Source organism: Chroicocephalus ridibundus, chromosome 9, assembly GCF_963924245.1.
Source record: "Chroicocephalus ridibundus chromosome 9, bChrRid1.1, whole genome shotgun sequence".
Taxonomy (NCBI): domain Eukaryota; kingdom Metazoa; phylum Chordata; class Aves; order Charadriiformes; family Laridae; genus Chroicocephalus; species Chroicocephalus ridibundus.
In genome coordinates, this window is record NC_086292.1 from 46,112,680 (window position 1) to 46,137,605 (window position 24,926).

General features: G+C 37.7%; 1 protein-coding gene across 8 annotated transcripts in view; it reads left to right on the forward strand.

Annotated features, from left to right (window-relative positions):
* MEF2A (myocyte enhancer factor 2A) overlaps positions 1-24,926 on the forward strand; it is a 93,482-nt gene that overhangs the window by 64,274 nt on the left and 4,282 nt on the right. For 2 of the 8 annotated variants that reach the window (XM_063347270.1, XM_063347271.1), the window contains exons 4-10: positions 252-401; positions 3,506-3,725; positions 3,907-3,966; positions 14,094-14,284; positions 15,927-15,950; positions 19,608-19,734; positions 24,442-24,568. In XM_063347270.1, the coding sequence (XP_063203340.1) occupies positions 252-401; positions 3,506-3,725; positions 3,907-3,966; positions 14,094-14,284; positions 15,927-15,950; positions 19,608-19,734; positions 24,442-24,568 (899 nt within the window). Of the gene's footprint in view, positions 1-54; positions 187-251; positions 402-3,505; positions 3,726-3,906; positions 3,967-14,093; positions 14,285-15,926; positions 15,951-19,607; positions 19,735-24,441; positions 24,569-24,926 lie in introns of all 8 variants that reach the window. The other 6 variants (XM_063347277.1, XM_063347273.1, XM_063347272.1 and 3 more) reach the window with 6 other exon arrangements.

Here is a 24,926-nt window from a genome sequence, read left to right on the forward strand (position 1 = left end):
AACTTCTTGGCAAGTTAGTATGATTTGTATGTGAATTTTCCAATTGTATTTCAGACCTTAAGAAAGAAAGGCCTTAATGGTTGTGAGAGCCCTGATGCTGACGATTACTTTGAGCACAGTCCACTATCGGAGGACAGATTCAGCAAACTAAATGAAGATAGTGATTTTATTTTCAAGCGAGGCCCTGTAAGTACTTTTATTTTATCTCTACTTTTTATTTGTTGATCCTTTTTATTAACTTCATTATTTAGGCTCTGAACAAGAAGGAACACAGAGGGTGCGACAGCCCGGACCCTGACACTTCATATGTGCTCACGCCACATACAGAAGAAAAATATAAAAAAATTAATGAAGAGTTTGATAATATGATGCGGAATCATAAAATCGCAGTGAGTACTAAAGTATGGTTTGTGCTTCTATTACGTGCATGAGAATTTTCACCATGTTTGCTTACTCCTGAAAACCACTGCAAAGACAAGAGGATGTAATGGTTTGAAAAGGGAATATATCTTTTTGGAGGAAAAATGAGAAGCTGATACTTGATCTCGTTAAAATACATTTTATCTTTAAGAAGATTTATCTATAGCTTCTCTCACACGCTCTCAATTTTTCATACCTTGTGAACATGAAGGAACGTTTCTGAATTTCAGGAGCGTAGCTACATTGCCTAATCCTACCTAAAATATTTTTATAAAGACAGATTTTGGAGTGGGATGTAGGATAGTTTATTTACATCTTGTAGCTGTTTATCTGTCTGCTAATCAGGATTTTACAGTCTTTTACAAGCAGGCAAATAGAATTGGATTAATTTTGTCATTAAATCAGTGGAATTTTATTTTGCTGAAGACTAGACAGAGACTTCTGCAGAATCGGAGCCCCAAAAGATTGGTGTCTTACTCTTGTTGAGATGCCAATAGGTACTTCCATGGGCACAGAAAAGATCCTTAATAATTTTGTCCCGAGTGCCTGATCCATTTGCAGCCTTAAGTCACTTAATTGCTTTGGGATAGGAGATCATATCTTTCTATAGTGTGATCAGAGGATTGTTCTTCATTTTAGTGCTACCTAATTAAAAAAGTCTGAACCCCACGTATGTACTGGGCAGATTGTTCACATTCTCCTCAGTATCATATATCCTCTTCAGTTTTGGGGGTCTAAGGCTTTAGTGGAGAAGGACTCTTGGAAGAGAATTAATGGCCTCTAGAACTCAAGAAGTTTGAGGGTAACAGTAGTGTAAATTTTGCATGTTTTTCATGACACTTAATTTCTACCTACAAAAACCAATTAGTGTTGAGTATTACAGGGGAAGTATTTTCTAAGAAAACTAATACAGAGCCCTGCCACAGCCTTTGAATTTTTTAACATTGCCAATCTTGTAGCAATTAAAGTAAATGGACTGGCTAGGTTAATCGGCACAGACCCTGGGGTAATTGTGTAGTGCGTCCCCAAATGACTTGCTGATTATAGAAATTATTTCATTGTTCAGAGCAATAAGACCATCTCTGGGGAGTTAACAGCAAACTGACGGTCATGACGCCCAGCATCACTTCTTTTAGCAAGTTCTTTTATGTTTGAATGAAGCCAATATCTTTTGTTCCTGTTTTGTTTTGAAGCTTTTGATATCCAGCGCTTCTGTGTTGAGACATCATCAGGCCTAATTTCTCAGTATGATACAGCTAAACTGCTCACCCTTGATTTTCTGTGGTCTTCGTGAACAGCCTGAATTGTCTGTGTGAACATCAGTGTAAATAGAAAAGGCAACATTATTTTTTAGCTCTGTGGTTCTGTATTTATAGCTTAAATCGGACCTGTTATGGTTCTATTTCCAGTATTTAAGGGCCTGTATAAGAACATAATTTCTTTTGTTCTAGTGCACTCATTACTGTCAAAGGATAGGAATGAGGCAAAGTGTGAAGAATTCAGTCATAACCAAATGAGTACCATAGATGGGCAGAGGCGCAGCCTTTATTGTAAGGTGTGGGGGAAAGCTGTCACTTATTAGTTCTATATTGAGAAGCCTATAGAAAAAATGTTCCAACTGTTTGCTTCTAGCATTGTTTTAAGCATATTTCAGGTATTTCAAATTTAGTTTGAGTTACTTGACAGCATGCTGTTTAAAATCAACCTTTTTTTGTAAATACTAAATAGTTTCTTGAAGTAGATTCCTGTGAAAACAAATACCAGTAGAGCTTGTCATTAGTTAGATACTGTGAATGATTTGCTAGCATTACGTCACTGTGCTTCATTACTTTTTCCTTCCGTCTGTGCCAAAAATTGATAATTATTCTTAGGAATGCTTCAGTAGGGACAGTGTCATTGGCTCTCACTAGTGAGAGATTTTGTTTCTTGTAGAAAATGTATTATGCTCTTTTTGTTAGTATAGTTACTGTTGTATTTCTAATACTACCAACAATGTCGTCCAGAAGGATCATTCTAAGTAAATTTTAAGCTGCACATGACAAAAGTGCATCTTTTTAAATATACTTGCTAGGTCATGAATGTTTGTGATCTGCATTTGACCTCTAAATCAAAACTATTATCCCTCTCTTCTGTCAAAAAATGCTACTGAATTTTTACCCTTAAATTGTACCTGTGATGGGTTTGTTTCCAGTAATTATGAGAGTTGTGAAAGAAAATAGTCCCTTTTGTTTCTCATCACTGTCAAAGGATAGGAATGAGACAAAGGCCGAAGAAGTTAGTCATAAGCAAATGAGTACCATAGATGGGCAGGCATCTAAGCTTTTGATTCAAATAGTTGCTGAATAACAAACATATATACTTCAGAAAAACAGTTGCCTTTTAAATAACGCTGTAAAAACGAGGATTTAAAAAAATGACATTTGCAAACCAGAAAGATGGAGTGGTTATTCAAAGCAGGGTTTTGTGGAACACAGCTCAGAATAATGGCAATTGAAATGTTTAAATTCAAATTACTGAACTTAGTGAATTTCTAAAGATCTGTTTACTCTTTTGAGTGTTGAAAAAGAAAGTTTTAGAAATTTGTAGCAATATTTTGGCAAGGTGATTAATAAAAAATGTTACTACTAACTTCTTCTTTTTTGTGTAATAACTGACTGTTTATTTTGTAATGTGCATGTTTATGCTTACATTTTGAAGGTGCAATGGTTTGTTGATTTGTAGCTATGTTTAGCTTGTCATTGCTTTGTAATAATTCAAATTAACTGATAAATTTGTTGTATTTCTGAGCCTGCGAATTCATATGAATATCTTCAACTTTTTGTATTTGAACTTTCAGTATTTTATGAGTAATTCTTTTGGAACTGTATTTATATGATGTATAAGTGTTTAACACCATACTCTACAACAAATGGATGTTTTAAAATTGTATGCTCGATAGTTTAAAAACTAACATAATTAATTTTTTTTTTTACTTGTGTAATTCTTGGCAAACTTTAATGTGTATTTTTACAACGTGCTATTTCTGCAAATGTAGTTAATGCTAATGCTGTTGTCTTGTGTTTGTTCCTTCTCGTCTTTCCTCCAGCCTGGCTTGCCTGCTCAGAACTTCTCGATGTCGGTTACAGTTCCAGTGTCCAATCCCAACACTTTAACCTACAGTAACCCAGGGAGTTCCCTCGTATCCCCATCACTGGCAGCCAGTTCATCATTAACGGACACGACCATGCTCTCCCCACCTCAGACCACCCTGCATCGGAACGTATCACCTGGGGCCCCTCAGAGACCACCAAGTACTGGCAATGCAGGTAAGATTTCAGTACTATTGTGTTTTCCTTTGATACCCTCTTTTATTTTTTTTTATTAAAAAAACAAGTTCTTAATGGTATTGGTGCTTTGTTTTTTTAGTAGCTTAAATTTTGAAGTACAAAGTGATACGATACTGTAATGACAGCAAGTTAGTTTCATGCTCTGGCATTTTTTATTTAGGCGGAATGCTGGGGACAACTGACCTCACAGTGCCAAATGGAGCTGGTACCAGTCCAGTTGGTAAGTGTCATATCATGTGTTTGTTGAAAAATAGTATTGTGGATTTAGTTCCACAGTTATTCAAAAGTAATTTTTTTATTTTGACTCTTTTGAAAAAGTGGCTGTGGAAGAACAAAGCTCATAATTTTCTTAGTTACCTTTTAATTGTAAGGTCTTGTAAAATTCTTATCAGGCACTTAACTTTTTACTGCCATGCCCTTTCCATTTCAGTAATATTTTCATTTTTTATTTTAGTGGTTTTCAGTACTAGCACACTCTTCCTTCTGTGTTTCTCTACAGGTATAATTGCAGCATTCTAAAGAGATCTTATGTTTGCCAAATTTCTTACTTTGTATGATATCCACTGCGCTTACTAAACTATTACAGTAAAGACAACTCAGCTGTGTTCTCAACTTTAGTATTCCCAAGACCTGGATGTTTGATACAGGTTGTGGTGCCAATGAAAATGAAGAAAATACAGACTGTATTGTTTGTATCGCCATGTGTATCTTGCTAATTATTTTCTAGCAGTTACACAAAGAAAACAATAAATTTTGGAAGCCGATAGCTAGGTTCTGTCTTAATTTTGGAAGATGATCAGAATTTCTTTCAAAAACAAATTAGTGATCTTGCCAAAAATAAAATCCACAGTATTTTTTTTTTATCTTCAGTGAAAAGATATAATAGCACTTTTTCATTTAAATAATGTTTGTCTCCCCTAAACAAAATCTGGTACTCTGATAGAGGGCAGGCAACCTTTGAAATCTATCACGCCACAGAAAGACAAAATAAATGACAGTTCACCCACTTCCTTCATGTTCCTTCCATTCCTTAAGATGTCTTGGTAATTGAAGGTCGATTCTGGAAATTTGCATAACTCTCCTCGGTGTGCGTTCATAGCAAGGAATTAGAGAAGCAACTGTTGACCTTTCAGTATTTGCCCACTGGCTACTTAGTGCGGCAACTGGCGAGAAGTTCTTTGAAGACAAAGTCAGGCTATTCAATTTATGAATAAAAAAATGCTGCAACTACAAGGCTGAAAGCACAGGATTGACTTTCCACTCTTCATCCATTCTTTGGCTATGTGCAGCAAAGATATGAAATATTAAAAGTGTGGTTTCCATTGGGTAAGCAAGATTTTAAATGGAAGAAACTTCCACAGTTGAAAAAAGATTACTATTTTTAGAAACTGTGGCGGTCAGGTGTTGATTTCCATAGTGTTTCTCAAGTCAGACTAAGTAAGTTTATTATCAAGCCATTTCAGGCCTCTTTACCAAAATCAGGCTTTAATAACAGCAGCCTCAGATCTAACTCCTTCTTTCAATAAGCAAATAAAACAGTTGTTTACAGTGCTTGCTACAGAATATTAAACTGCAGAAATACCCAGTTACAGCAGCTTGGTGAACATATTTAATGCAGTAAAATGTTCCCTTCTTGCATTTATTAATAGTTTATGTGGAAAGTCAAAATGCATCGCTTATCTCTTACTTTCCAGAACATCACACCCAAAATGTTATATATATATATATACCCACTCATTTCCAGAAAGACTTTTCATACAAGTAAGAGTTGTGGCTGTACAGGAACAGTGGAACATCTATAAGAAGTACCTCTAGCGAAACTCAGACACCTGGTTAACACCAGAATGCGAAGCCGCAGAGTACCCTAAGTTGTCAGAGCTCCACTTCCTACTAGGATACGGCATGGCTTCTTCTAAACACTGTCAGGTGTGCAGTAACCTTCTCAATTGCAACTAAAATCAAGAAACGATATATAACCAGATTAAGTAAATCTGCTAACTTGTCAATTTGAGCTTGGCAGCTGCCATTGAAGTGTGTATATCAAGTTAATTATGTCTGCAGACAACAATGGTTTTAGTTTCTTGCTACATTTATTGTCAAATTCACTTTAAAACCCCATACTTTCTTATTTTAGCTTTCAGTCTTTTCTTTTAAACTTCTCAGGATTGGGAAGAATTCTCCTGTGGATATAGTTGTGGCAAGTCATGTGTCAATTTTGCAGCTCTCAATTTATAGGAGAGATGTCAAAGATAAAGATGGAGTACTGGCATACACATATTCTCAGGTATTCTTATAGACAAAGGAAAAAAAAACAAGTCTTACTCGATATTACGAAGTTTTGAGCATTTGAGACTTTGTTCTCATTTCATCGAAAGATACTTATACGCCTTCACCTCTGAGTAAAAAGCAAGTAAAGGTTATCTTGCATAGTTGGGACCCAGTTCAAAGAAAGGTGTTGCAGAAAATGGTTCACATTTAGTTCACATGAGTCTCCTTCTCAAGTCCTGTGTAACTTGATTGGAATAGATATGATTTGCTTTAGCAGTCAATCTGCCAATTTAACAGTTTTGCTGTGGAAAATAACTTTGAGTAAAAATATCTGTGTTGTAGCAAAGATTGGTAGGTGGGTTTTTTTTATGTCTAGAACAGAAAATTTTTTGATCATTTTATAATAATTAGAGCTTATTTCACATGCAGCTGCCATAACCCTAAAAAAGTATTTTTAATATTTTTAAAATTTTACCTACCGCATAAAAAACACTTGCTGAAAATTTTTACTTGGCAAGTATATCAGTTTTGAGAGGGGAAAGATGTCCAGCATTATAACAGCGTTTGCTTTTGAGCTATCTTCTTTTCCTGTTAATTAGATCAAATGTTTTGGAGCTAAAATTTTCATGATCCTATTGCCCATGGTTAGTGTTAAACCCTGTTCAGTTTGTGCTCAGCTTCTAATATGCTTCAAGAATCTCGTATCACTAGGATGTGTACAACTTGCTGTTTGTTGTCAACATCATCATGGCTTGAACACATGCTGCACGTCTGTATTACTGCCTTCAAAAGGCTGTGGATTCTAATTAGGCAAAGTATAGCCTCACTGGCTCTGAGTACCCAAATATGGGAGAGAGTTTCTTTGAAATGGAACTGAAAGGACTTGATGGATAGATCACCTTCAATTTTGTCATGAGGTCTGCTTTGCTGTGTTCCAGTAGATTCGGTATTATACCTTAAATCATCCAGAGGTTGCCAGTGAAGCACACTTCTGGTGAAGTTGTCCCATCCTTGTGGAATCTGAGAATCGGAAGGGCTCAAAAGAAGTGCCACAGTTACCCAGTCTCTACTTTTATTTTCTGTAACTTTTGTGTATGATGTTGAGCTAGAATTGTGCAAGGGACCCGAGCTGCCTTCATTGACAAGGTTGCATGAAAACCATAAACCCTGAGACCTTTGGATTAAGATGAGCTCCCTAAATCCTTCCGCTTCCAACAGCTCCTTCAAAATTAACTAGGTCTGGGAAGGTCTTTATGATCTTTCAAGGACAGAATATTATTTGTTTATACATCTCTTTGTCAGTGAAGTAGCCCTTTTGGTCAGTAATGCAGTTTATGGACCCAGTTATTCTTCTGGGAAATTATCTTCCCTCTTACAATTTTATCATCAGGAAAATGGATAAGAAAGATCTAGTCTTCTTGAGTACTGAATTTCTCCTTTTTATTCCAGAGCTGTGTCTTCTCTAATGTCCTTGCTAATCTTCAGATTCAGGGAATGTGAAGTAACTTTAAGAATACTGAATTTCTTTGGAATAGAGCCAAAGGATATACCTGCTTGAAAAACTGTGTCTTGTGAGCTGTTGGATCCCTAACGGGAGCCAGTCTAGATCATGTGTGATCTTTTGTCCTGGCCTCAGGAAGGATTGTGCAGAGGCGTGACTGACAGCTTGGCGTGCACCTGTAAACTGCTTCTATAGTGCCAGAAAGGGGTCAAGGCAGAACTGTGAAAGGCCACACCTGTAAATGGCTCCCTTTGTCTTGAGGGTTTGGGTGATTGGGAGAGCTTTTTCTACATGTCTGATGATAAAGGATTTTTCAGCTTGCTCTTTCACAAGTCTGAATCAAGTGGCTAACATGCTGCAGTTCTTAAGAGTACACCAGAAAGCTTCAATTACAAAACAGCTTTCTGTGCATACCTTTCTATTCATGTTGTTTTGTTTATTAAATGAGAGACACTCCAATGAAAGGTATCCAAGTAACTCCGGAAGAACATAGCTCTTGCAGGAATTTTGCTTGAAACTGGATCAATGCTATCAGCCTCTTCCTTAAGAAAACAGACTTTCTTCTCCCTCCACCCCCACTCCCCAGTCTCTATGATCTGCAGCAGAGAAAAAGCTTGGCGCTGTTGTTGCAGATGGCCACTTTAGTAAAGCAGCTGTAAACCTTGAGCATATTGCTACTTACGGTTATGCATTTCTGGGGGTATTTCTGATCTGCTATACTCTCTCTTCAGTGTGACAGATAGTATATGTCACAAGTTGTCTTTCACTAGGCAGAGCTCCTCACTTCCTAGCTTGTATTGAAAGGAGTTTGACTTAACGTGTGTTCAACTGATCCTAAATGCAGCGGGCAAAGGTCCTTGCTCTGTAGCATTGTTAGTCCTGGCATAATGTTTTGCCTTGCACTGATCTTTAAGATTATGCAGGTAAATACAACAGTCAGTGTTTCACCCTTCTTCAAGGAAGAAGTTGAAGGATCCCCGAAGAACACTGAGAACAGCCTCTTTAGTCTTAACAGCTTCCGAGCTCTCTGCGAGGAAAAGGGGTACTGAGAGTGAACTGCAGAGCAGCTGGTTCACAGGGCTGCAAGCTGAACCCATTTCCTTTGCTAGATGCTGTCAGCACATAACGAAGTTTGATCCATCCATCACCCTCTGATTAGATCAGCTCACAAGAAATGAGCTGAAATCAGCATGAAAAATATGCAGGTAGAAGAAAGCATTTGAGGTGTTCTTTTTAACTGTAGCCAGATCTCCTTGGAAACCACCCATCCGCATGCGGTCTGTTCAGCCCCTGAAGTACCCTTAGATTTTAGTTGAAATTTATACATTGTTATGTGTGTTCATTATCTTATCATAATTTGTTATTTCCTAAGAGATACAAGACAATTCAGGTTAGAATTTGCCACACACATAACAGATTATTACTCTCCCAGCTGGGTTAAAAGTATTGGGCTATATCTGTTTGTGTGAAGTCTCAACATTTCTATGTCACCTTGCCCAGGCTACCACAGCACGCATCCTTAGATGTTCTAAACATATCATTCTGTTCTGTCCTTGGTTCTTTACCATTCTTTATGTTGGATTTGTTTAGATACATAGAAGTCACCAAGTTCAGAAAGTAGAACTCTGATTTCATTAACTGTGAACTGTTTAGTTGACAAAAGGACCTAAAAGGCATCCAATTGCCACTGCTAATGTTTCACACAAAGTTGAATAACATTTAGATACAAAAGCAGTATGCCTTTGTTTCAGGTTTGCTGCTGCGTTCTGAATAATAATCCTTGTCTTGAAGAAGGCTCATTTAAAATCTAAATATCCTTGACAATTGTCTCCTTTTATGTAGCTTTAGGCAAAAAAATAATTTCCAGCAACCTGGGAAATGGGGGGGATTTTAGTTTTGTAACATGAGTGAGCATTCCCTTGACATTTAGTCATTTGTATTTCTTTTTGCTGTGCTTTAATATCTAAAGTACCTCCTTAGAAGTATAAATCTTAAGTCGGACATGTTTCAAAATCTTACATTGCTGTCAAAGGAATACTTTAATTCTAGTCATAGTGCTACCTGAAGTATTGATTGGTGAGGATCAGTGGAAATACATTTACTTCATCTTCCTTGAGGTGTTATAGTAAAATCTTTGCAAAGCTAGCAGAGGACTTAAGTTTTTTGAAATGATGGTAGAATCGTCAGTGATTTCTGTGCAAAACTGAAAATGGCATGAACTGCAAATGCTGCTGTTTTGGTTTGGTTTGTTTTTCCTGACTTCCACTTGAAGCTGTCATACTAAAAAAAAAAAAATTGAGTATCTAAAGCGCATAGAAATGCTATTGTATTAACTTGCAGGACATTTGTTCCCCCTTCCTGCCCTAGGTCCTACGTGTAAATGTTTTTCTTAAATAGATTTTATCCAGTCTTCTACATATGCAGTGAATCAATGGCTTATTGCAAACACAATTTTCTCTTTACTTCTACTTGTGTGACGTTTGTTGGGCTGTATGATGTCACTTGAGACATAGATATTTATCTACTACTGTTGTTATTTTTGCTTAATCTTACATTGCTTAGCTGCTTGTCTACAGTTATCTTCCAAAACTCTGGATAACCGTTCAGTTTCTCCAAAGGTGAACCATAAAAAAAAGATTAATGGCATCAATGACTATAATTTATTCCTTGAGTAGTAATAAGTACATGGAGTACTTTCCAGCCACGTGTGTTCATTGTTTCAGCTGATGTGATTTATATAGTGAAATATGAGTCTGGCTCATGTAATTGCATGCTACGTCTTGGGCTGCAGGACAATAGATGAGATTAAGCTGTATTACGTTTCTGAAGGCAGAATATACAATTGTTAAAATGGGTGGGTTTTAACATTTAGCTTCAGAAAAGAAGTTATTTCAAAATTAAACATTTTCTGACTAAACAAGAAGTAGACTAATGCACATTGGCAATGTTTGTTATCATAAAATCTAATTAAACTGTGATTCATATAATTAAGAGCTTATCATCTTTGCATTGGTGTCTGTTTTCCAAATAAGTGTTTCAAAAATGCTTTCATAGTCTGTTTTAAAGATTGAGTCGAATAAAACTCTTCCTTTGAAAGTAAAAGCAGTAGTCTTATTTTGCAGTTATGTGCCATTTTATATTCTGTTTCCATTTTTCAGTTTGATAGTGTTTTTAAACATACAGTAATTGTCTTTGGGAAAGATCTATAGTGGGTGGGGTAGATACAATTTCAGTATTATACAAAATAGTAAGTAGAATTTATGGGGTTATTGAAGCTTCAGTTTGGCAAACTGCCGTATAGTTGCATCATCCTGTAATCATTATCTTTTTCTGGCTCCTGACCTTACTCTAAGAAATACCAGGCTCTTAGTTATCCTTTCGCTCTTAACTTGTAATTTGATTTTCTTATTAGATTATTAACAGGAAAAAAGGCTTTAAATTTCATATTAACAATGAATATTCTACAGTCTTACTGCAGCCCCAGCATGTGATTCATCAAATAATCAATAGAGATACTTCAGTGTTTGCTAAATGTTCAATGCTTGCTATTTATAACAAAGGGCTGCCATTGGATTAATACCCATAGTATTGCACACTTATGACATTTTTTTTTCTCCCATTCTTAATATATTTTTCTAAACATTCATTTTAAGAAATGCTCAGCCTTTTGTCAGAACAAATGCTCTGACTCTGCCCTGCTGCTGAACGATACTGCGCAGAGAAGCAATGGCAAGGACTTTGTTGTTTTTGACAGCACCACTAAAAGCATGAAATGTTTCTGCAGGGTTGGCAGAGCCTTGTAATAAGGGCTGCAGGAAATGACTGTATTGGGTGTGGAAGAAAGACACTGTCCAGATTTAACACACGAGCTACCGAAATACTTGAAAACAGAGGACAGGAAATGGTATCATAGGATAGACTAAAATGCTATACAGAACTTCATTGTTTATACAAAGTGTTATTGTTCTGAAGTTTAAATTCAACTCAGAACACGGCAGCTTTGGCGTATAAAAGGTAACACTGACAGCCTAGTGAGTAATAAAATGCTATGGATTACTAGATTAAAGCCCAGACTTTACTATTTCATATCAGTAAGTTCTTTAAATGTTCTGGCATTTTTGATGGAAATGGAAGATACTGTAACAATTTTTTAGATATGATTTGGTGAAAATTATGCTACTTTCTAATTATTTTTCCTCCCTCGTATCTGTTTCCAAATCTACTTAGTTTTTACTCTGTGTCCATTGTGCAAGATTTGTCTTGTGATCTGATGCTATCTAGGCTGTCTGTAACTAATGTTTAAACTCATTTATAATGGATAGATATTGATACATAACTGTACTTAACAAAACTATGATTCTGTGAAAACTGTCTCAGTTTCAGGAACCCTAGGGGTAGAACAGAATTTAATTTCTTTGTTGTTTGGTTTTTCTGTGTGACCTAGCTGTAGCTAGTTTTCTCCTAGCAGTTAAGAGTATATTTAGCTCTAGTATGTATTCTCAGCTCCAGCTAAACTTTCCAACCACTTTAACTACATTTTATTCCTAACCGAGAAGCATCCCCATAAATTCTGCTGTTTTCTGCAGAGGAATGTAGAAGACTTACTCGTGAAATGTGGTTTTGCTGTGGTTTTTAATACAGAAGGAAGAATGCTGATATACAGAGCTTTTTCTTCTTTCTGCTGTGTTCCTTCTTTCCCCCATAACTTCTGAGTTAAATGGTAGAATTCTCAGAAAAGGTATTCCCATACCTCCCATACAAATGCTTCAGGAAAATACTAAATGAGAATAACTCCTCCTTGCTCTGTTAGCCTTGAAAACCTCAAGGGACGTATCAGATCATCCATGTACGGTCAGGCTTTTGGCACAGTAGAAAGTCTGCAAAGAAAGTAAATCTGGCTTTAAGGTTGTGAATTTACTGCTCATCCATATGTGAACGAGAATCCTGTGGTTGCAAATTCCAGATTAGTAAGTTCTACCTACTTACATTTTTTTTCTTTAAAAATATTTAGCAATAACTTCATTTCCAAAAGACCTTTATAAAACTCAGTAGAATATCTTCAGATCAGCGCAAGAGCTTTGTTGTAATTCTTACGTTAATCTTTGCTTCTTCCATTTCGAAATGGATAAAATGATATGTAGGGTTCCATTTATGGTGGACAGGGAAGAGGGGAGGACTGCATTTGGCAATTCCCCCACTGTGTAACTAGGGTCAGTAGTAATGGAGGCGGCTTCCTCATTAGCATCCTGCTGAATTCACACCCAGGGTCTCAACATAAATACTAACGAAGTATCTGATCAGTACCAGTCACCTTCGTGACGAGTTGTGCTGTTACTGATAACGCCTTATTGTTCTTCATTCTTGCTAAGCTTTTAAAGGCATTAAAATTTTTGCTAAAGAAGGTAGAATCTGACACTGACAACTTTCTTATTTTAATTGCTTTTAGATTAATATGTACTTAATGTAATAAAATTGGATTGGGCATAGGGGCCTATTCAAATTAGTATAATAATACAAAATTCGTGCCAGTATGGCGCTACAGGCTATTAGAAGAGGAGACAGTGAACTTTGTGTAATAGACCTTTCCCTGAATTGTGACTATAAAGGCCGCTTTCAGAACTGCGGTGTTAGTATAAACATAATCTTACTGTGAATTGTATTTATTCATACACACACATACACAAGTTCTGTAGTGTGAACTATAGGGTTCCCTGTTATGAAATTCCCCTTGCTTAATAACTTTTTTTTTTCATTTGCAGCTGAATAAGGTGTGTGTATTTTGGGAATTGTTGCTATAAATATGATAAAATTATTGGAATGTGTCTTTAATTTTTTTTTTCTGTGAAATATATTTTTAGTTAATGTGATTGGTGCTTTTGTCAGTAGAAGCCAGGACCTGTAGGCTTTGGCTTGTCTAATTCTACTTAGAATGAGTATCAGGAGTAAGGTAGAGAAAAGACCTGTGTAAAATAAATCGATGGGAATAAACGGTGTGTACATCTGTGTCCAGAGCTTGGAATGAATTTCAAGGGAAAGGATTTGTTCCCCTCATTGTTGCTAAATATAATAATCAGTATGTATTTTTGAGACCAAAATTAATTTTATTTGAGAGCAGGTACTGGTGTCCTGCAGATCTTGAAGATATTTGAAGAATGTGTTTTAGAAATAGCGACTTTATTCTCACGGGCAACAGTTATGTATAGTTGATGTTCTATGGGGGTGGGGATGAAGTGGGGCTGTGCAAAAGCACATACTTTTTTGCAAGCGCAGCCTGGAAGAACTTCAAAGGGCAAAATAAAAAAGCACAACAGATGTTATTGGAAATAGTTCTTTGACAAATGCTCTTCTCAGCGTTTAAGCCACCACAGTGTGCCCTTGAGGTGATACTACCTTTACATATTGATCTTCTGATGAAAGTGGTTTTTGTTTGTTCGATTATTCAATACTACACCTCTTATGAGAAGCTTGTTATTAGAAGTTGTACAAAAGAAATATTTCATAATTTGTACACGTGCACCAAACTTTTGTATTGCTATTTCTCTTCAGTCTTACAGTACATTTTGTTTTTCCTCTTTCAGGAAATGGCTTTGTGAATTCTCGAGCTTCACCAAGTCTACTCGGAACTACTGGTGGTGGGAATGGCTTGGGCAAAGTTATGCCTACAAAGTCTCCACCTCCACCTGGAGGTGGTAATCTTGGAATGAACAATCGCAAGCCTGACCTCCGTGTTGTCATCCCACCCTCCAGCAAGGGTATGATGCCACCATTGGTAAGTTAAGACATTTGTTTTATGACTGACTTTGTAAAAGTGAAGTGTTCTGTCCCCATGCACGTAGAGAAATCTCATCTGCTTACCATAGGTGACAGTAATAGAAAGGTGTTTGTATTCTGAAATTTCACTAATGAAGATCTAAGTTATAAGTTGTTATGTTGGGAGTAGTTAAATTTGTAAGGAATCTTTTTTTAAAAGTAAAATAGCAAGTCTGACCTAAATGCTGTTAGAGTGTAATCCTAGAGACACAGATTGGGATTTTATTTTGATTCGACATCTCACTGACTTGGTACCAAGAACTTTGTTGGTTTGGAGGATGTGAGCTTGAAAAAGGTTTATGCATTATTCTGTGGAGGAATGGCTGATCTTATTGGTGATGTGAATTGTATTAACATGCCCTAAAGCACACTTGGTACCTATTTTTCCTGGGTTGTAATGGTTGTGGGATGTAAAACGTAGTGGTGATGATGGTCTGAGAGAAACACTTGTTTGATGTGGTGTGCTGGAATGCAGTCTTGTGTGTCCTGTGGTGGACGTCATGCCTTCAATGAAGGCATAAAAGAGTCATGAGGATCAGGCTCAGTCCCTATTTGTGTATTTTTCAATACTACTGTGCAGTTTGGCATGTTGGTAGTAATGTTTGTTCAGCCTAGATTTGGAATAGCACACAAGTTTCGTGTCAGGCATGAGGCAACGACAGCATTGAGACCAGAACAGGTCTTTCAGGAAGAGTTACTCTATTTTTCCTTTAATTTGGTTGGCCAGATCCTTTGGTCTTAGTCTTTCACTGTCATGTAGAAATTTTAAATGTCTATGTGTATGTTTTCTGTGTATGGAAGAATGAACCACAACCAAGAGTAGCAGGATATAAACAATACAAGTATAATTCTTATTTGTTTTTAAGCTACCACAAGTACTTACATTTGTTAACTGGTATTCATGATGAATAATACAAAATTAATCCAAGTAACGAAAGCTATAATTATCCTCAGAGTAAATGATTCTTGAAGTTTTAGGTTTTTTTCTAGGAATACTGAAGTGTAGAAGACAGGAAACAGACTGGCTGATTATTAAAGTGAAAATTACACCTTTAAATTAATGTGAAATAAGATATAAGAAGAGGATCTTGTTAATGCAGTTGTTCCCATGTTAGTGGTCTACAGTGTCTATTTACTGTTGTGTTGTTAAGAACAACATAATACTCAATTTAGGTTTTATCTGTCTCTGAGGAAATTGGAAAGAGATTTCAGAGTAGAGGTGCTGGGATCGTATGATGGTTGTATGTGGAAAATATTTTGTTACTGAGCTGGATGTTTATTGGATCAGTCCAGCCAGAAACTGCTGTGCTCCTTATCTACATGTGTCGTCAGTGTGTAGCTGTGTCCTTGTTTTAGCTAAGCTCTTTCTGCAGGAGTTTTGCTAAAGTGTCTGTTCTTTCAGTATGGTATCTTTTTAACTGACCCGAATTACGTAAAATATTATGCTTCCTAGTAGTATTATTTACAGAATCAGGTGGAAAATTCACATTACTAATTAAAATATATAAAAATCCTGAAGCAGAAATGTGACTTTTTCTTTCATTTTTGAAAGCAATGCTATTTTTAGTAACTGTGTTATCCCTCTTGTTTGCTGAGTACAGTCGGAGGAGGATGAATTGGAGTTGGTGAGTTGGGCTGCTGTTTGATGAGAGAGAGCAAGATGCTGAAAATGTCTTTGACTACAGTTTTTTAACTGTAGTTTCGTTACATATTTTAAATAATTCCAGTGTTCCCTTGGTAGCAGACAAAAATACATTTGTTTTATCAAACTCAAAACCCAAACGAGTTGAAAACACATCCAAAGTCTAGTGCTTTCCATTTGTAAACTTCTGGGTTTTTTTCCTGAAAATATTTCTGTTTTTCTTGGAGGGAACAGTGGAAAAGAGCCTTACAGAGTAACTGTCCATGTGTATATGATATTTACTGTCTTTTATGTAAAATACAAATAACCACCTATCATCCCCTAAACTATTGGCATATTTTTAGAAGGTGGCTTCACTCACGAAGTTCTTCAGATTGTAACACAAGCCCTGTATTACTTCTCTTATTTTCAAGGAGATTACATCATTGCTGGTGAGGTCACCTTTTTGGAGTTTAGAATTATTTCATCCTGCGTGAGATTATCAAACCACAGGGGTGTTCCCTGTTTACCAAAAGGAATAGAGAATTGCAGATGAATAATTCTACCTTTTTCCAGTGGAAAGATATTTTGCTTTTGAAAGGAAGCTCTTGGGATTTGTGCGTTTTCTATTTTTTTCGTTCCAAAAGGTTTTAACATTTGGCATTCTGTCTGGAAAATAACGTAAGGCTAAAATAATTCGTAACTTATTTTTAGAGCAATTTGCAAATTGTTTAGCTGCTGTAGCGCAAACCGTGCAGAAGGTGCTGCATCAGAGTGTGGTTGTAAAGATCCCCACAGAAGTCTGCCTGTTACATACCTTGATTTGGTTTGGAACATGGACCTGTTGCTAATATGAGGCTCTAATTGCATGAAAGCATGGAAAATGTAGTGATTTAGATATATTTCTTGATGAATGCATGCTGTTGGTTGATTTTTACCTTAAACATGAGCAATAGATTAACAAAAGTAAGGGGAAATGATTTTTGAAAGTCAATATTTAAATTTTTAAGGTTATTGGAATGACTTGCAGTTATAAATGGCTGTCATGCATGTTCCTCCCACCCTTATAGAGGAGTGTCTGGTTTCCAGTGCAAGAAATAGAGCTTTAATTCAATGTAAAAACACTTCATCAAAATAGCATCGCAACTGGAATTATGCAAAAGCGCTTGAGTGAAGGTATTTCCTACCTGCTCCAAATCGCTGTGTGCTTGGCGGTGTGACACGGTGGGACGGGGGGGGCGCGGGTGGATTCCCAGATGCTGTGTGGAGCGTGGGCCCTCTAGTGGCGTCCAGAACCGGGCTCCTCTGTTCCCAGGAGAAAGCTCACACAAAGAAAACGGAGTTAGTGGCTTCCTCAAACGCGGTAAAGAAATAGGAAGCACACCTGCAATGTTACGTCTCTTTTTATGCACATTTCGGATGCTAATTCCCGTGCTAGAAAGCAGTTCCAAATCATGTCTGTGAACATGCGTTCTGTGTGGTCGGAACTAAGCACTGAATATGGGAACCAGGAACGGTAGCATAGCATGAAATAAAGGTACTGAATTCTTCCTGTTACCACTATAATTTTCACCAGTTTAAAAAATAATAATAGAAAAAAAAAAAAAGATCCTGAAAGTTGTCATGAATCTTTGGCTGAATCTGCGAGTACAACAAATATTAGACACACCTAAATATTTCTTAGTGTCTTTGTATGGCCAAGTGTTCAGGAATTACATTCAGAAATAAATTACCTCAGAAAACCACCTTTATTAGCCACTCAAGGAAAACCAACAACAACAACAAAAAAATCCCATGGGGAAATCCTTTGGTCTGGATTGTTTCCCAGTATACTCCTTTAACTTTTCCATTATACAGTAATCCCAACTTCATAGGCTCCCATCCAAGATAGCTTTGGAAAAAGGTCAGTTCCTGACAGATAGAAAAATCTGCTCTAATAACATATCTTCATGCCAGATAAAGTTGGTCTAGTGGAGATTTTCAGAAGTGCGTAAGTGATTTAAAGGGATAAATTACACAGAAAATCGGTGGGACTTTCCCTGGGAGCTCTGCAGCAGAGTGGGTGCATCTGCTGAACAAACACCAGAGAACCTCCAAGTTCTTGTAAGGCTCAAAGATGAGCGTTCAACAGCAGCCGGATGAAACAGAGATGAGAAACTGGTAAAACAGAGATCAGAAACTGGTAGCCAGTGGAAGACTAGCTAATTTTAATGTGGTAGCTGTGGTACATTTTTTTTTTTCTTTAAATGGGGAAGATAGAGGTCAAGGATTGACAGCCCTCAACTCATCGTCACAAGTTTAAGCTTAAAATTGAATAGAGCCATGTTTCTGTACCTGCTCATTCTGTTATTATCAAGAGAATAATGCGTTTTTAATACTGCTCAGTCTCTTGAGTGTTGCAGATATTGAAATACTTGTATACCTGTCGGAAATTAGGAAAAAGCTAGTAGTAGCTTCAATCTTTTAAAGGCTAGGAAATGGAACTACCAAATAGATGGAAAGTTACTACTTTTGTAGCAAATATTTTTCCAGAGATAGAGAGCACCTTGCTTTAAAAATACATTTTCGGCAATTTGAAATCTAGCTCCCTTAATTGGGAATGCTTCTGTAAGAATGTAGAAGTACAGAATGTGGAGACTTCTGCTACTTCTAGTATTTCGAACACTTCTGTAGGTAAAGCTAAGTATCTGTTATTTAAAAATAAAAAAATGTAGCATTTCCTGTTCTTGGCAGTATCTGGCATGGCTAAATGGTGTTGAACTTCACAGAGGCAACTTTAAATCTTTCTTCAAAATATGAAGAGTAGCGCATTCTGTGACAGAGCAGCTCTGCTGCCTAGTGGCACTCACCACAGCAGTTAATACAAAGTCTTCTAACAGCAAATTTGGTTGAAGAGCTTAATTTGAGTGATGTGTGTGCTACAGAAGTGCATTCTGTTATTAAAAAGCCACATCGTGCCTACAGTTAGAACAGATAATCTGATACAATCTAGTTTAGCTGTTTTTCCTGTTAGAAAGCACAGTTGCTCTGTGTGAACTTAAATGTCATTTGCTTTGAAATGTATCTGCATTGTAACAAGTACTCTCTCAGTTTCTCAGGAACCATGGGAACAGCCAAGATTTAGTTATCGCTGAGGTCTTATCAACACAAATTTGGAAGATCTCTGTGTTCCTTTCAGGACAGGTGTAGTCAGCACACTGTCAAAACTGGCAGCTACAATTTTGAAAATTGGATAAACAACTGGGAAGTGGGAGACTTTTCTGGTGGAACTGCATCTCACCATCTGCACTAAAACCCCTTCAAAAAATAAAGACTACAAACTCTGAAATCACTTAAGAACTTCTGAGAATTGTTGTGTATATCCCTAAGAAATTGCATTTATTTTTATGTCCTACAACTCTAACACTGAAATCTGCATGCACGGGAAGCCGACCAGTGAATCTTAATTTATTTTTCATTCCAGTTTGCGAAGATCATTTTGGTTGTCTTGAAACATTTTGGCTTGTTTAGAAAATCTGTCTATCCTAACAAATGGAGATATTCCTAACTAAAAAATAAAGCAAAGAAACACATTTTAATTGAATGCTGTTATATTAGCGCTTGATTTTCCGTTGTTCTAACTGATATCACAAGACGTGTTGTTATTTTTAATCGTTTATAGAATACCCAAAGGATAAGTAGTTCTCAGTCTACACAGCCTCTTGCTACCCCTGTGGTGTCTGTGACAACTCCGAGTTTGCCTCCGCAGGGATTGGTGTATTCGGCCATGCCTACTGCCTACAACACTGGTAAGCGTTGTTTTTAATACGTGGCTTGATTTGTCAGATGTACAAGGCCTTTGTGATTCATAAGCCCAGAAAATTGGCATTTCTGTGACACTTCACTTTATTTTCCTGTACAGTTCAAATGAAGGCTCTTATTCATCAAAAATGAGCCTTTAGCTTGTAAAATGTGTAAATGTTGAGACTTAAATCAGGAAGGAGCTTTCAGTCAGTCAGGTTGTGCACAGCTGAATACAGAGAGACACAGTAAAATGCATCACTCATAGCAGTAGTAGTCAAGTATCCATCCGAGAACTGAAACAGCTCACTTCTAAGCAATAGTTGATAGCCCAGCGCATGCTGTCCTTTTTGTTCCGCTCTGCTCAGTTCCAACAGCAGGAGGGAATCGGGATTCTACAGGGGATTTCAATGCACGAGAAAGCCCAGATGTACAAAATCCAGACAGGGCCTTCTCCTCTTCAGCTGTTTTATCGAGAGTGAGGTGGGATTCACGGGGAGACATTGTCAGCATTTCGCTGTTGTGACTCTTTTATTATCTGAAGGACCTTAAAACTACCTTTTATCCAAGATGGGTATGATGCGAGGGATCTGGTAATAGAAGTGATTATCAGTTTGCCAGTTTGGAAACTAGTTCATGATGTGGTGCCTCCCACTTTGTCTCCGTACCAATAGAGTTAATTTTGACTTCAATCTCAACGTTCTCTATTTGTAACAGACCCTGTGTGTAATCAGTGAAGGAATTTTTTTAATCATTTCCTTGAAAGGCTGCAGCCTTGATGGTGTCAGGTTGATTACTGTTGATCTGTGATGCATAGTTATATTTTCAAATGCACCTGCAGAGAAGCTACCTTGCAGATAATGTCAATAAATTTTGTAAGCCAGAGTTAAACCAGCTATTGGTTAAAAGCAACAAGGGAAACAATGGAAATAATTCCCCAGTTCACTGTTCTTTTTAGGTGAGGTCTAGTTAAGACATTCAAATATAAGTGCTATAATTTGTTAAAACAGGAAATTCTGAATGAGGGACCACTGTGTTGGCAGTGTTAATATTTAAGTCTTATTTGGTAGGCTTTCAGATTAAAAAAGAATAAAAAAAAAAAAATTAAAAATATATAATTGCTTCTCTCTCTTGCAGCGATAGATCTTAGGAACTGAGCTACACTGGAGAGCTTCCATTTCTAATGCTCAACACCGGCGCTCTGGCTAGATAGAAGCGCCCGAGGGTGGTGTTCTCTTCTTTCTGTGAATCTAGGGAGATCCACATCTCGGGGAGAGGAGATTCCTCAGTAGCATCTCTTCCCTGGACCTTACTCTTACTCTTGTGCAAAGGTCAGGACAAATAAAAAAACCCTTCAACATTTGTAGAAAACGGCCAAAACCTGATAGAGAGGTTTTGTAATTATTTTTATTTTCTGCAAGGAGGGACGCCATCAGGAGTCTATACTGTTGGAGGATGAGTAGACAGAGCAACCATCCAGTCATAATGATTACCCCCCTAAAAAAATAGATTTTATACATTTTCTATACTTTTTTTTTTTTAGTTTCTGAAGTCTTCGCTACAGTTTTTCGTTCAGACTTGTGGCCATCTTCCAGCCAAACAACTCACATCTTTTGTTATTTGTATCTTTTTGTATTAACGTGCTCATTAACTGCCATTTCTTACCCTGCAGCACTTTCTGCGCGGGTTTGCCTCGGAGCGCTGCCCCCAGCAGTTACAGGCGTGCGTGAGGTTTGCATTTTGAGAGGGACTGTTTAGTCATCGGTGACAGTAAATATTCATACTGTGGTAGCACCCGACCAAATTATTGAACATTTATGGAAATAATCACCACCCTGAGGGGGGGTTAGTGTCTAAAGAAATGAAGGAAGGAGGAGATGGGGTTGCAGTAACAGTATAATGAGCAGAGTGAAGAATTGTGCTTGGTGACTTGTTTTGGATTATAAACTTCAGTATGAATTTGCTGGACGTACAGATCTTGGTTTGATACGTGCCACAAAAATAGTTTATATATTGCATTTAACGGCCGTTTGAAGTAAACAAGTAGTTCTGGCCCCTGCTTAGAAGACCCACCCTGAGTTTTACCTGTCACCTAACAAATCCCTTCGTTCTCTCATGCAGTCTGACGCTGTTTCGGGATGCAGTGTGGTGTGCGTCCCTCATCCAGAATAACCCATGAGCTGATGGCTAAAACATCAAAAGGATGAGAGGGCTGGAGTCTGAATCTCAGGAAGCGGCAAAGACAATTGAAACTGGTGTCCTGCGCAATGGACAAGTGCTGTTATCACTGGGATGTGATTTTAAAAACCAGCCCTTTTCCTTTGATAATGCAATAATTTGTGAAAAGCTTTTAGCCTTTAGTGTTCTTCAGACACTTTAAAATTGTTTCTATTATACTGAGCCTTTCAGGGGATTTGCAAAAAGAAATTTGATGTTGAAACCAAATTGTCATCTGGGTATTGTCAGGGTAGTCACCACTTAAGTAGCAACTTCAGTTTCGCAGGTCGAGGACTAAGATAAAATTTAGATACCTGAGTTGTTTTTCTGGATTTATAAGGCTTTATTGTAGTGCTGGAAGAGATAGACTCAGCTCTTAGATCCTTAATTAAAACATTGGATATCAATTTTGCACAAAGGCACTATTTTATATAATTTGTTTTGCTGGAGAAGTATTCTTTCTACAGCTTACTGGAGGAAGGGCCAGAACAAACGGAGTTGCTTGTTCTGAAACAGGCATTTTTAAAAAATACGAAAAACCCACAGAGATGAGTTAAATAGTAACTCACACTTGAGCAGAGCATATCTAGCCATAAATTATATTACTGGCTTTAGGCGTGTTATTTTGCAAAGGCACAAACTTCAAAGGTATCTTGTTGTTAGAGTGACAGCAGTGATGGTTTCCGACACGGAGAAGACACTCTTTTGCATGAGGCCACTCTTGTATAGAAATTGGTGTCCTGCTTTTACTGCTAGCAAATATATGATTATTTAGGGAAATGGTAACGCCGCTAATTGTGTGTAGTGGTGGCATATGTGTTCTTTGGAGAAGTATCTCCTCAAACCCCTGTCATCAGACACGGTCTGTCTAAATTACCAGAAGATAATTGTCCATTATCATAAAAGCTATAATTGCAAAGAAAAAAATACATGGAAACTGAATTCCTATAAACATTTTATTCAGGTCTGCTCTTACAGAAATCCCTTTGGCACAGAAGAGTGCATCCATCTCGAGCATTTACATTCCCTACACTTGCAGGTTGCCATAGGCCTGGCTGCTTTGAAGGTTGAGCCCGTGTCCTAGTCATTGGAGAGCTGTATTTTTTATTTTTTTTTTTAGATTTTATTTTAGTCTTGCAAAAGGGCTTTGGATTGATCAGCTTGGGAAAAATCTTTCTGAATCTGCAGAAATACTTGTGAGGCTTTTTCAGAGTTCCAATAAAAATGTCAATTGAGAAGAAATCCAACAAAGGCAAAAAGGCAGCTGAGGTAGCTTCACCTGCCGGGGCACAGCTGGGCTTCACACGGGCTTTGGGAAGATCCTTCCCGTGATGCGCTGGCATCGCTGAAAAGCCGATACCCCACCGGCACTGCGCTCTCCTGCCTGCATAGGCTGGTAAAATGAGAAACCAAGGAGTTGTCCACAGCAAACAAGCTGGTGCGTGGGAATGGGGAAGTTGTTCAGGAAAGCTTATCTCAAGAGACAAATCATAATGGCGTTGTCATTTTAGGACAATACTAAAAAAACCAAACATCCCCCTCCCCCAAAACCCTCCACAACCAAAGAAACTAACCCCAAACTAAAGCAAAACACAAACCCTACTTAAGCAGAAGTTTTGGTTGATGAGCCGGCAGTGTACAATAAGTTTGGCTTGTAGCATTTTGTCGCGTTCTCAGGAGACTAGAAATTGTTTTAAGGAAGCTATATTACAAAATAATTAAAAGCAGAGAAGTGTTTGCAGCTGTTTTAAAACCTGAAAGAAAAGCATGAGTGATAATGATAAAATGAAAATAACTTCCCCTGTGTGAATGAAGTGAGAACTGTCGAAGCGTTACAGCCTCACCAAAAGTAACAGCCCGTCCTGACTGTTGATCAGGAATATATTGTACTTTTTATTATCCATTTAAGTTGTATTTCTAAATAATTACAGGTTTTGCTCTAAATAAAGAGGTTTATTTTGTTTATTTGATACAGAGATGACAGTTTAATCAGACAAAATATGGGGTGAAGCTGTTGTGGGGAGAGGGAAAATGTGATGGGTTACAGTGGGACTGCACAAATGGAGGGGACAGAGGGGTCACCAGGGCTCCCAGATGCAGTGACTTTGGTCACAGCACCCCTTAGGTGTCCAGTCCCAGCCCCTGTGCCTGCAGAAAAATGCATAAATATGTTGTACCTGTGGGTTTAGAATAAGCTACGTAAGACAGCAACATGTAGGAATTGAAAGCAGAATGCAAAAAACATTGTCATTTGGAGGCTTTTGTCCTGTTAAGCTCCTTGTGAAGTTAGGAGGAACGCTCTTGGACTGCAGTTTTCATGTTTGGACTCCTTTTGGCTCAATTGCCTTTTATTTTGGGCAGAAAGCCTTTATATTTGTGTGTGTATCACATACATTCTCATGTCTTTATACATATATATATATATATATGTATGTATATATAACAGAAAAGATAATTGATAAACTACTTTCTTGTTTATTTGTCTTTCCCCTTCTTAGATTACTCCTTGACTAGTGCAGACCTGTCTGCCTTGCAGGGATTTAACTCCCCGGGAATGCTGTCCTTAGGGCAGGTCTCTGCCTGGCAACAGCACCATCTCGGTCCAGCAGCCCTCAGCTCTCTCGTGTAAGTACCTCTGGTGTTACAGTACCGCACCCGCTCGGCAGCTTCTGCCACCTCAGGCTGAATAATCTGCACTGGGGAACATTCAGCACAAGACCATTTTGATTTCTTGTCTGCTGGTGACAGTGCGTTGCCTTTCAGGTTTGCTCCTTGGCTGGAAAAGCGTCTGTGTTCCATGTTGTGTGTCCCTTTGTCAGTTCAGTCCTCAAGCTGCGTCCCTGCAGGCCCAGCTTCTTACAGCGGAGTCGCCTGCCTGATGAACTTAAATGTTTGGAAATAGGCAATGCTTCTGTTTGGTTTTAACTTCTATAAATGCAGTTCAGACCTTTTAATTAATGCTTTTTTCAACTTTGTTTCCTCA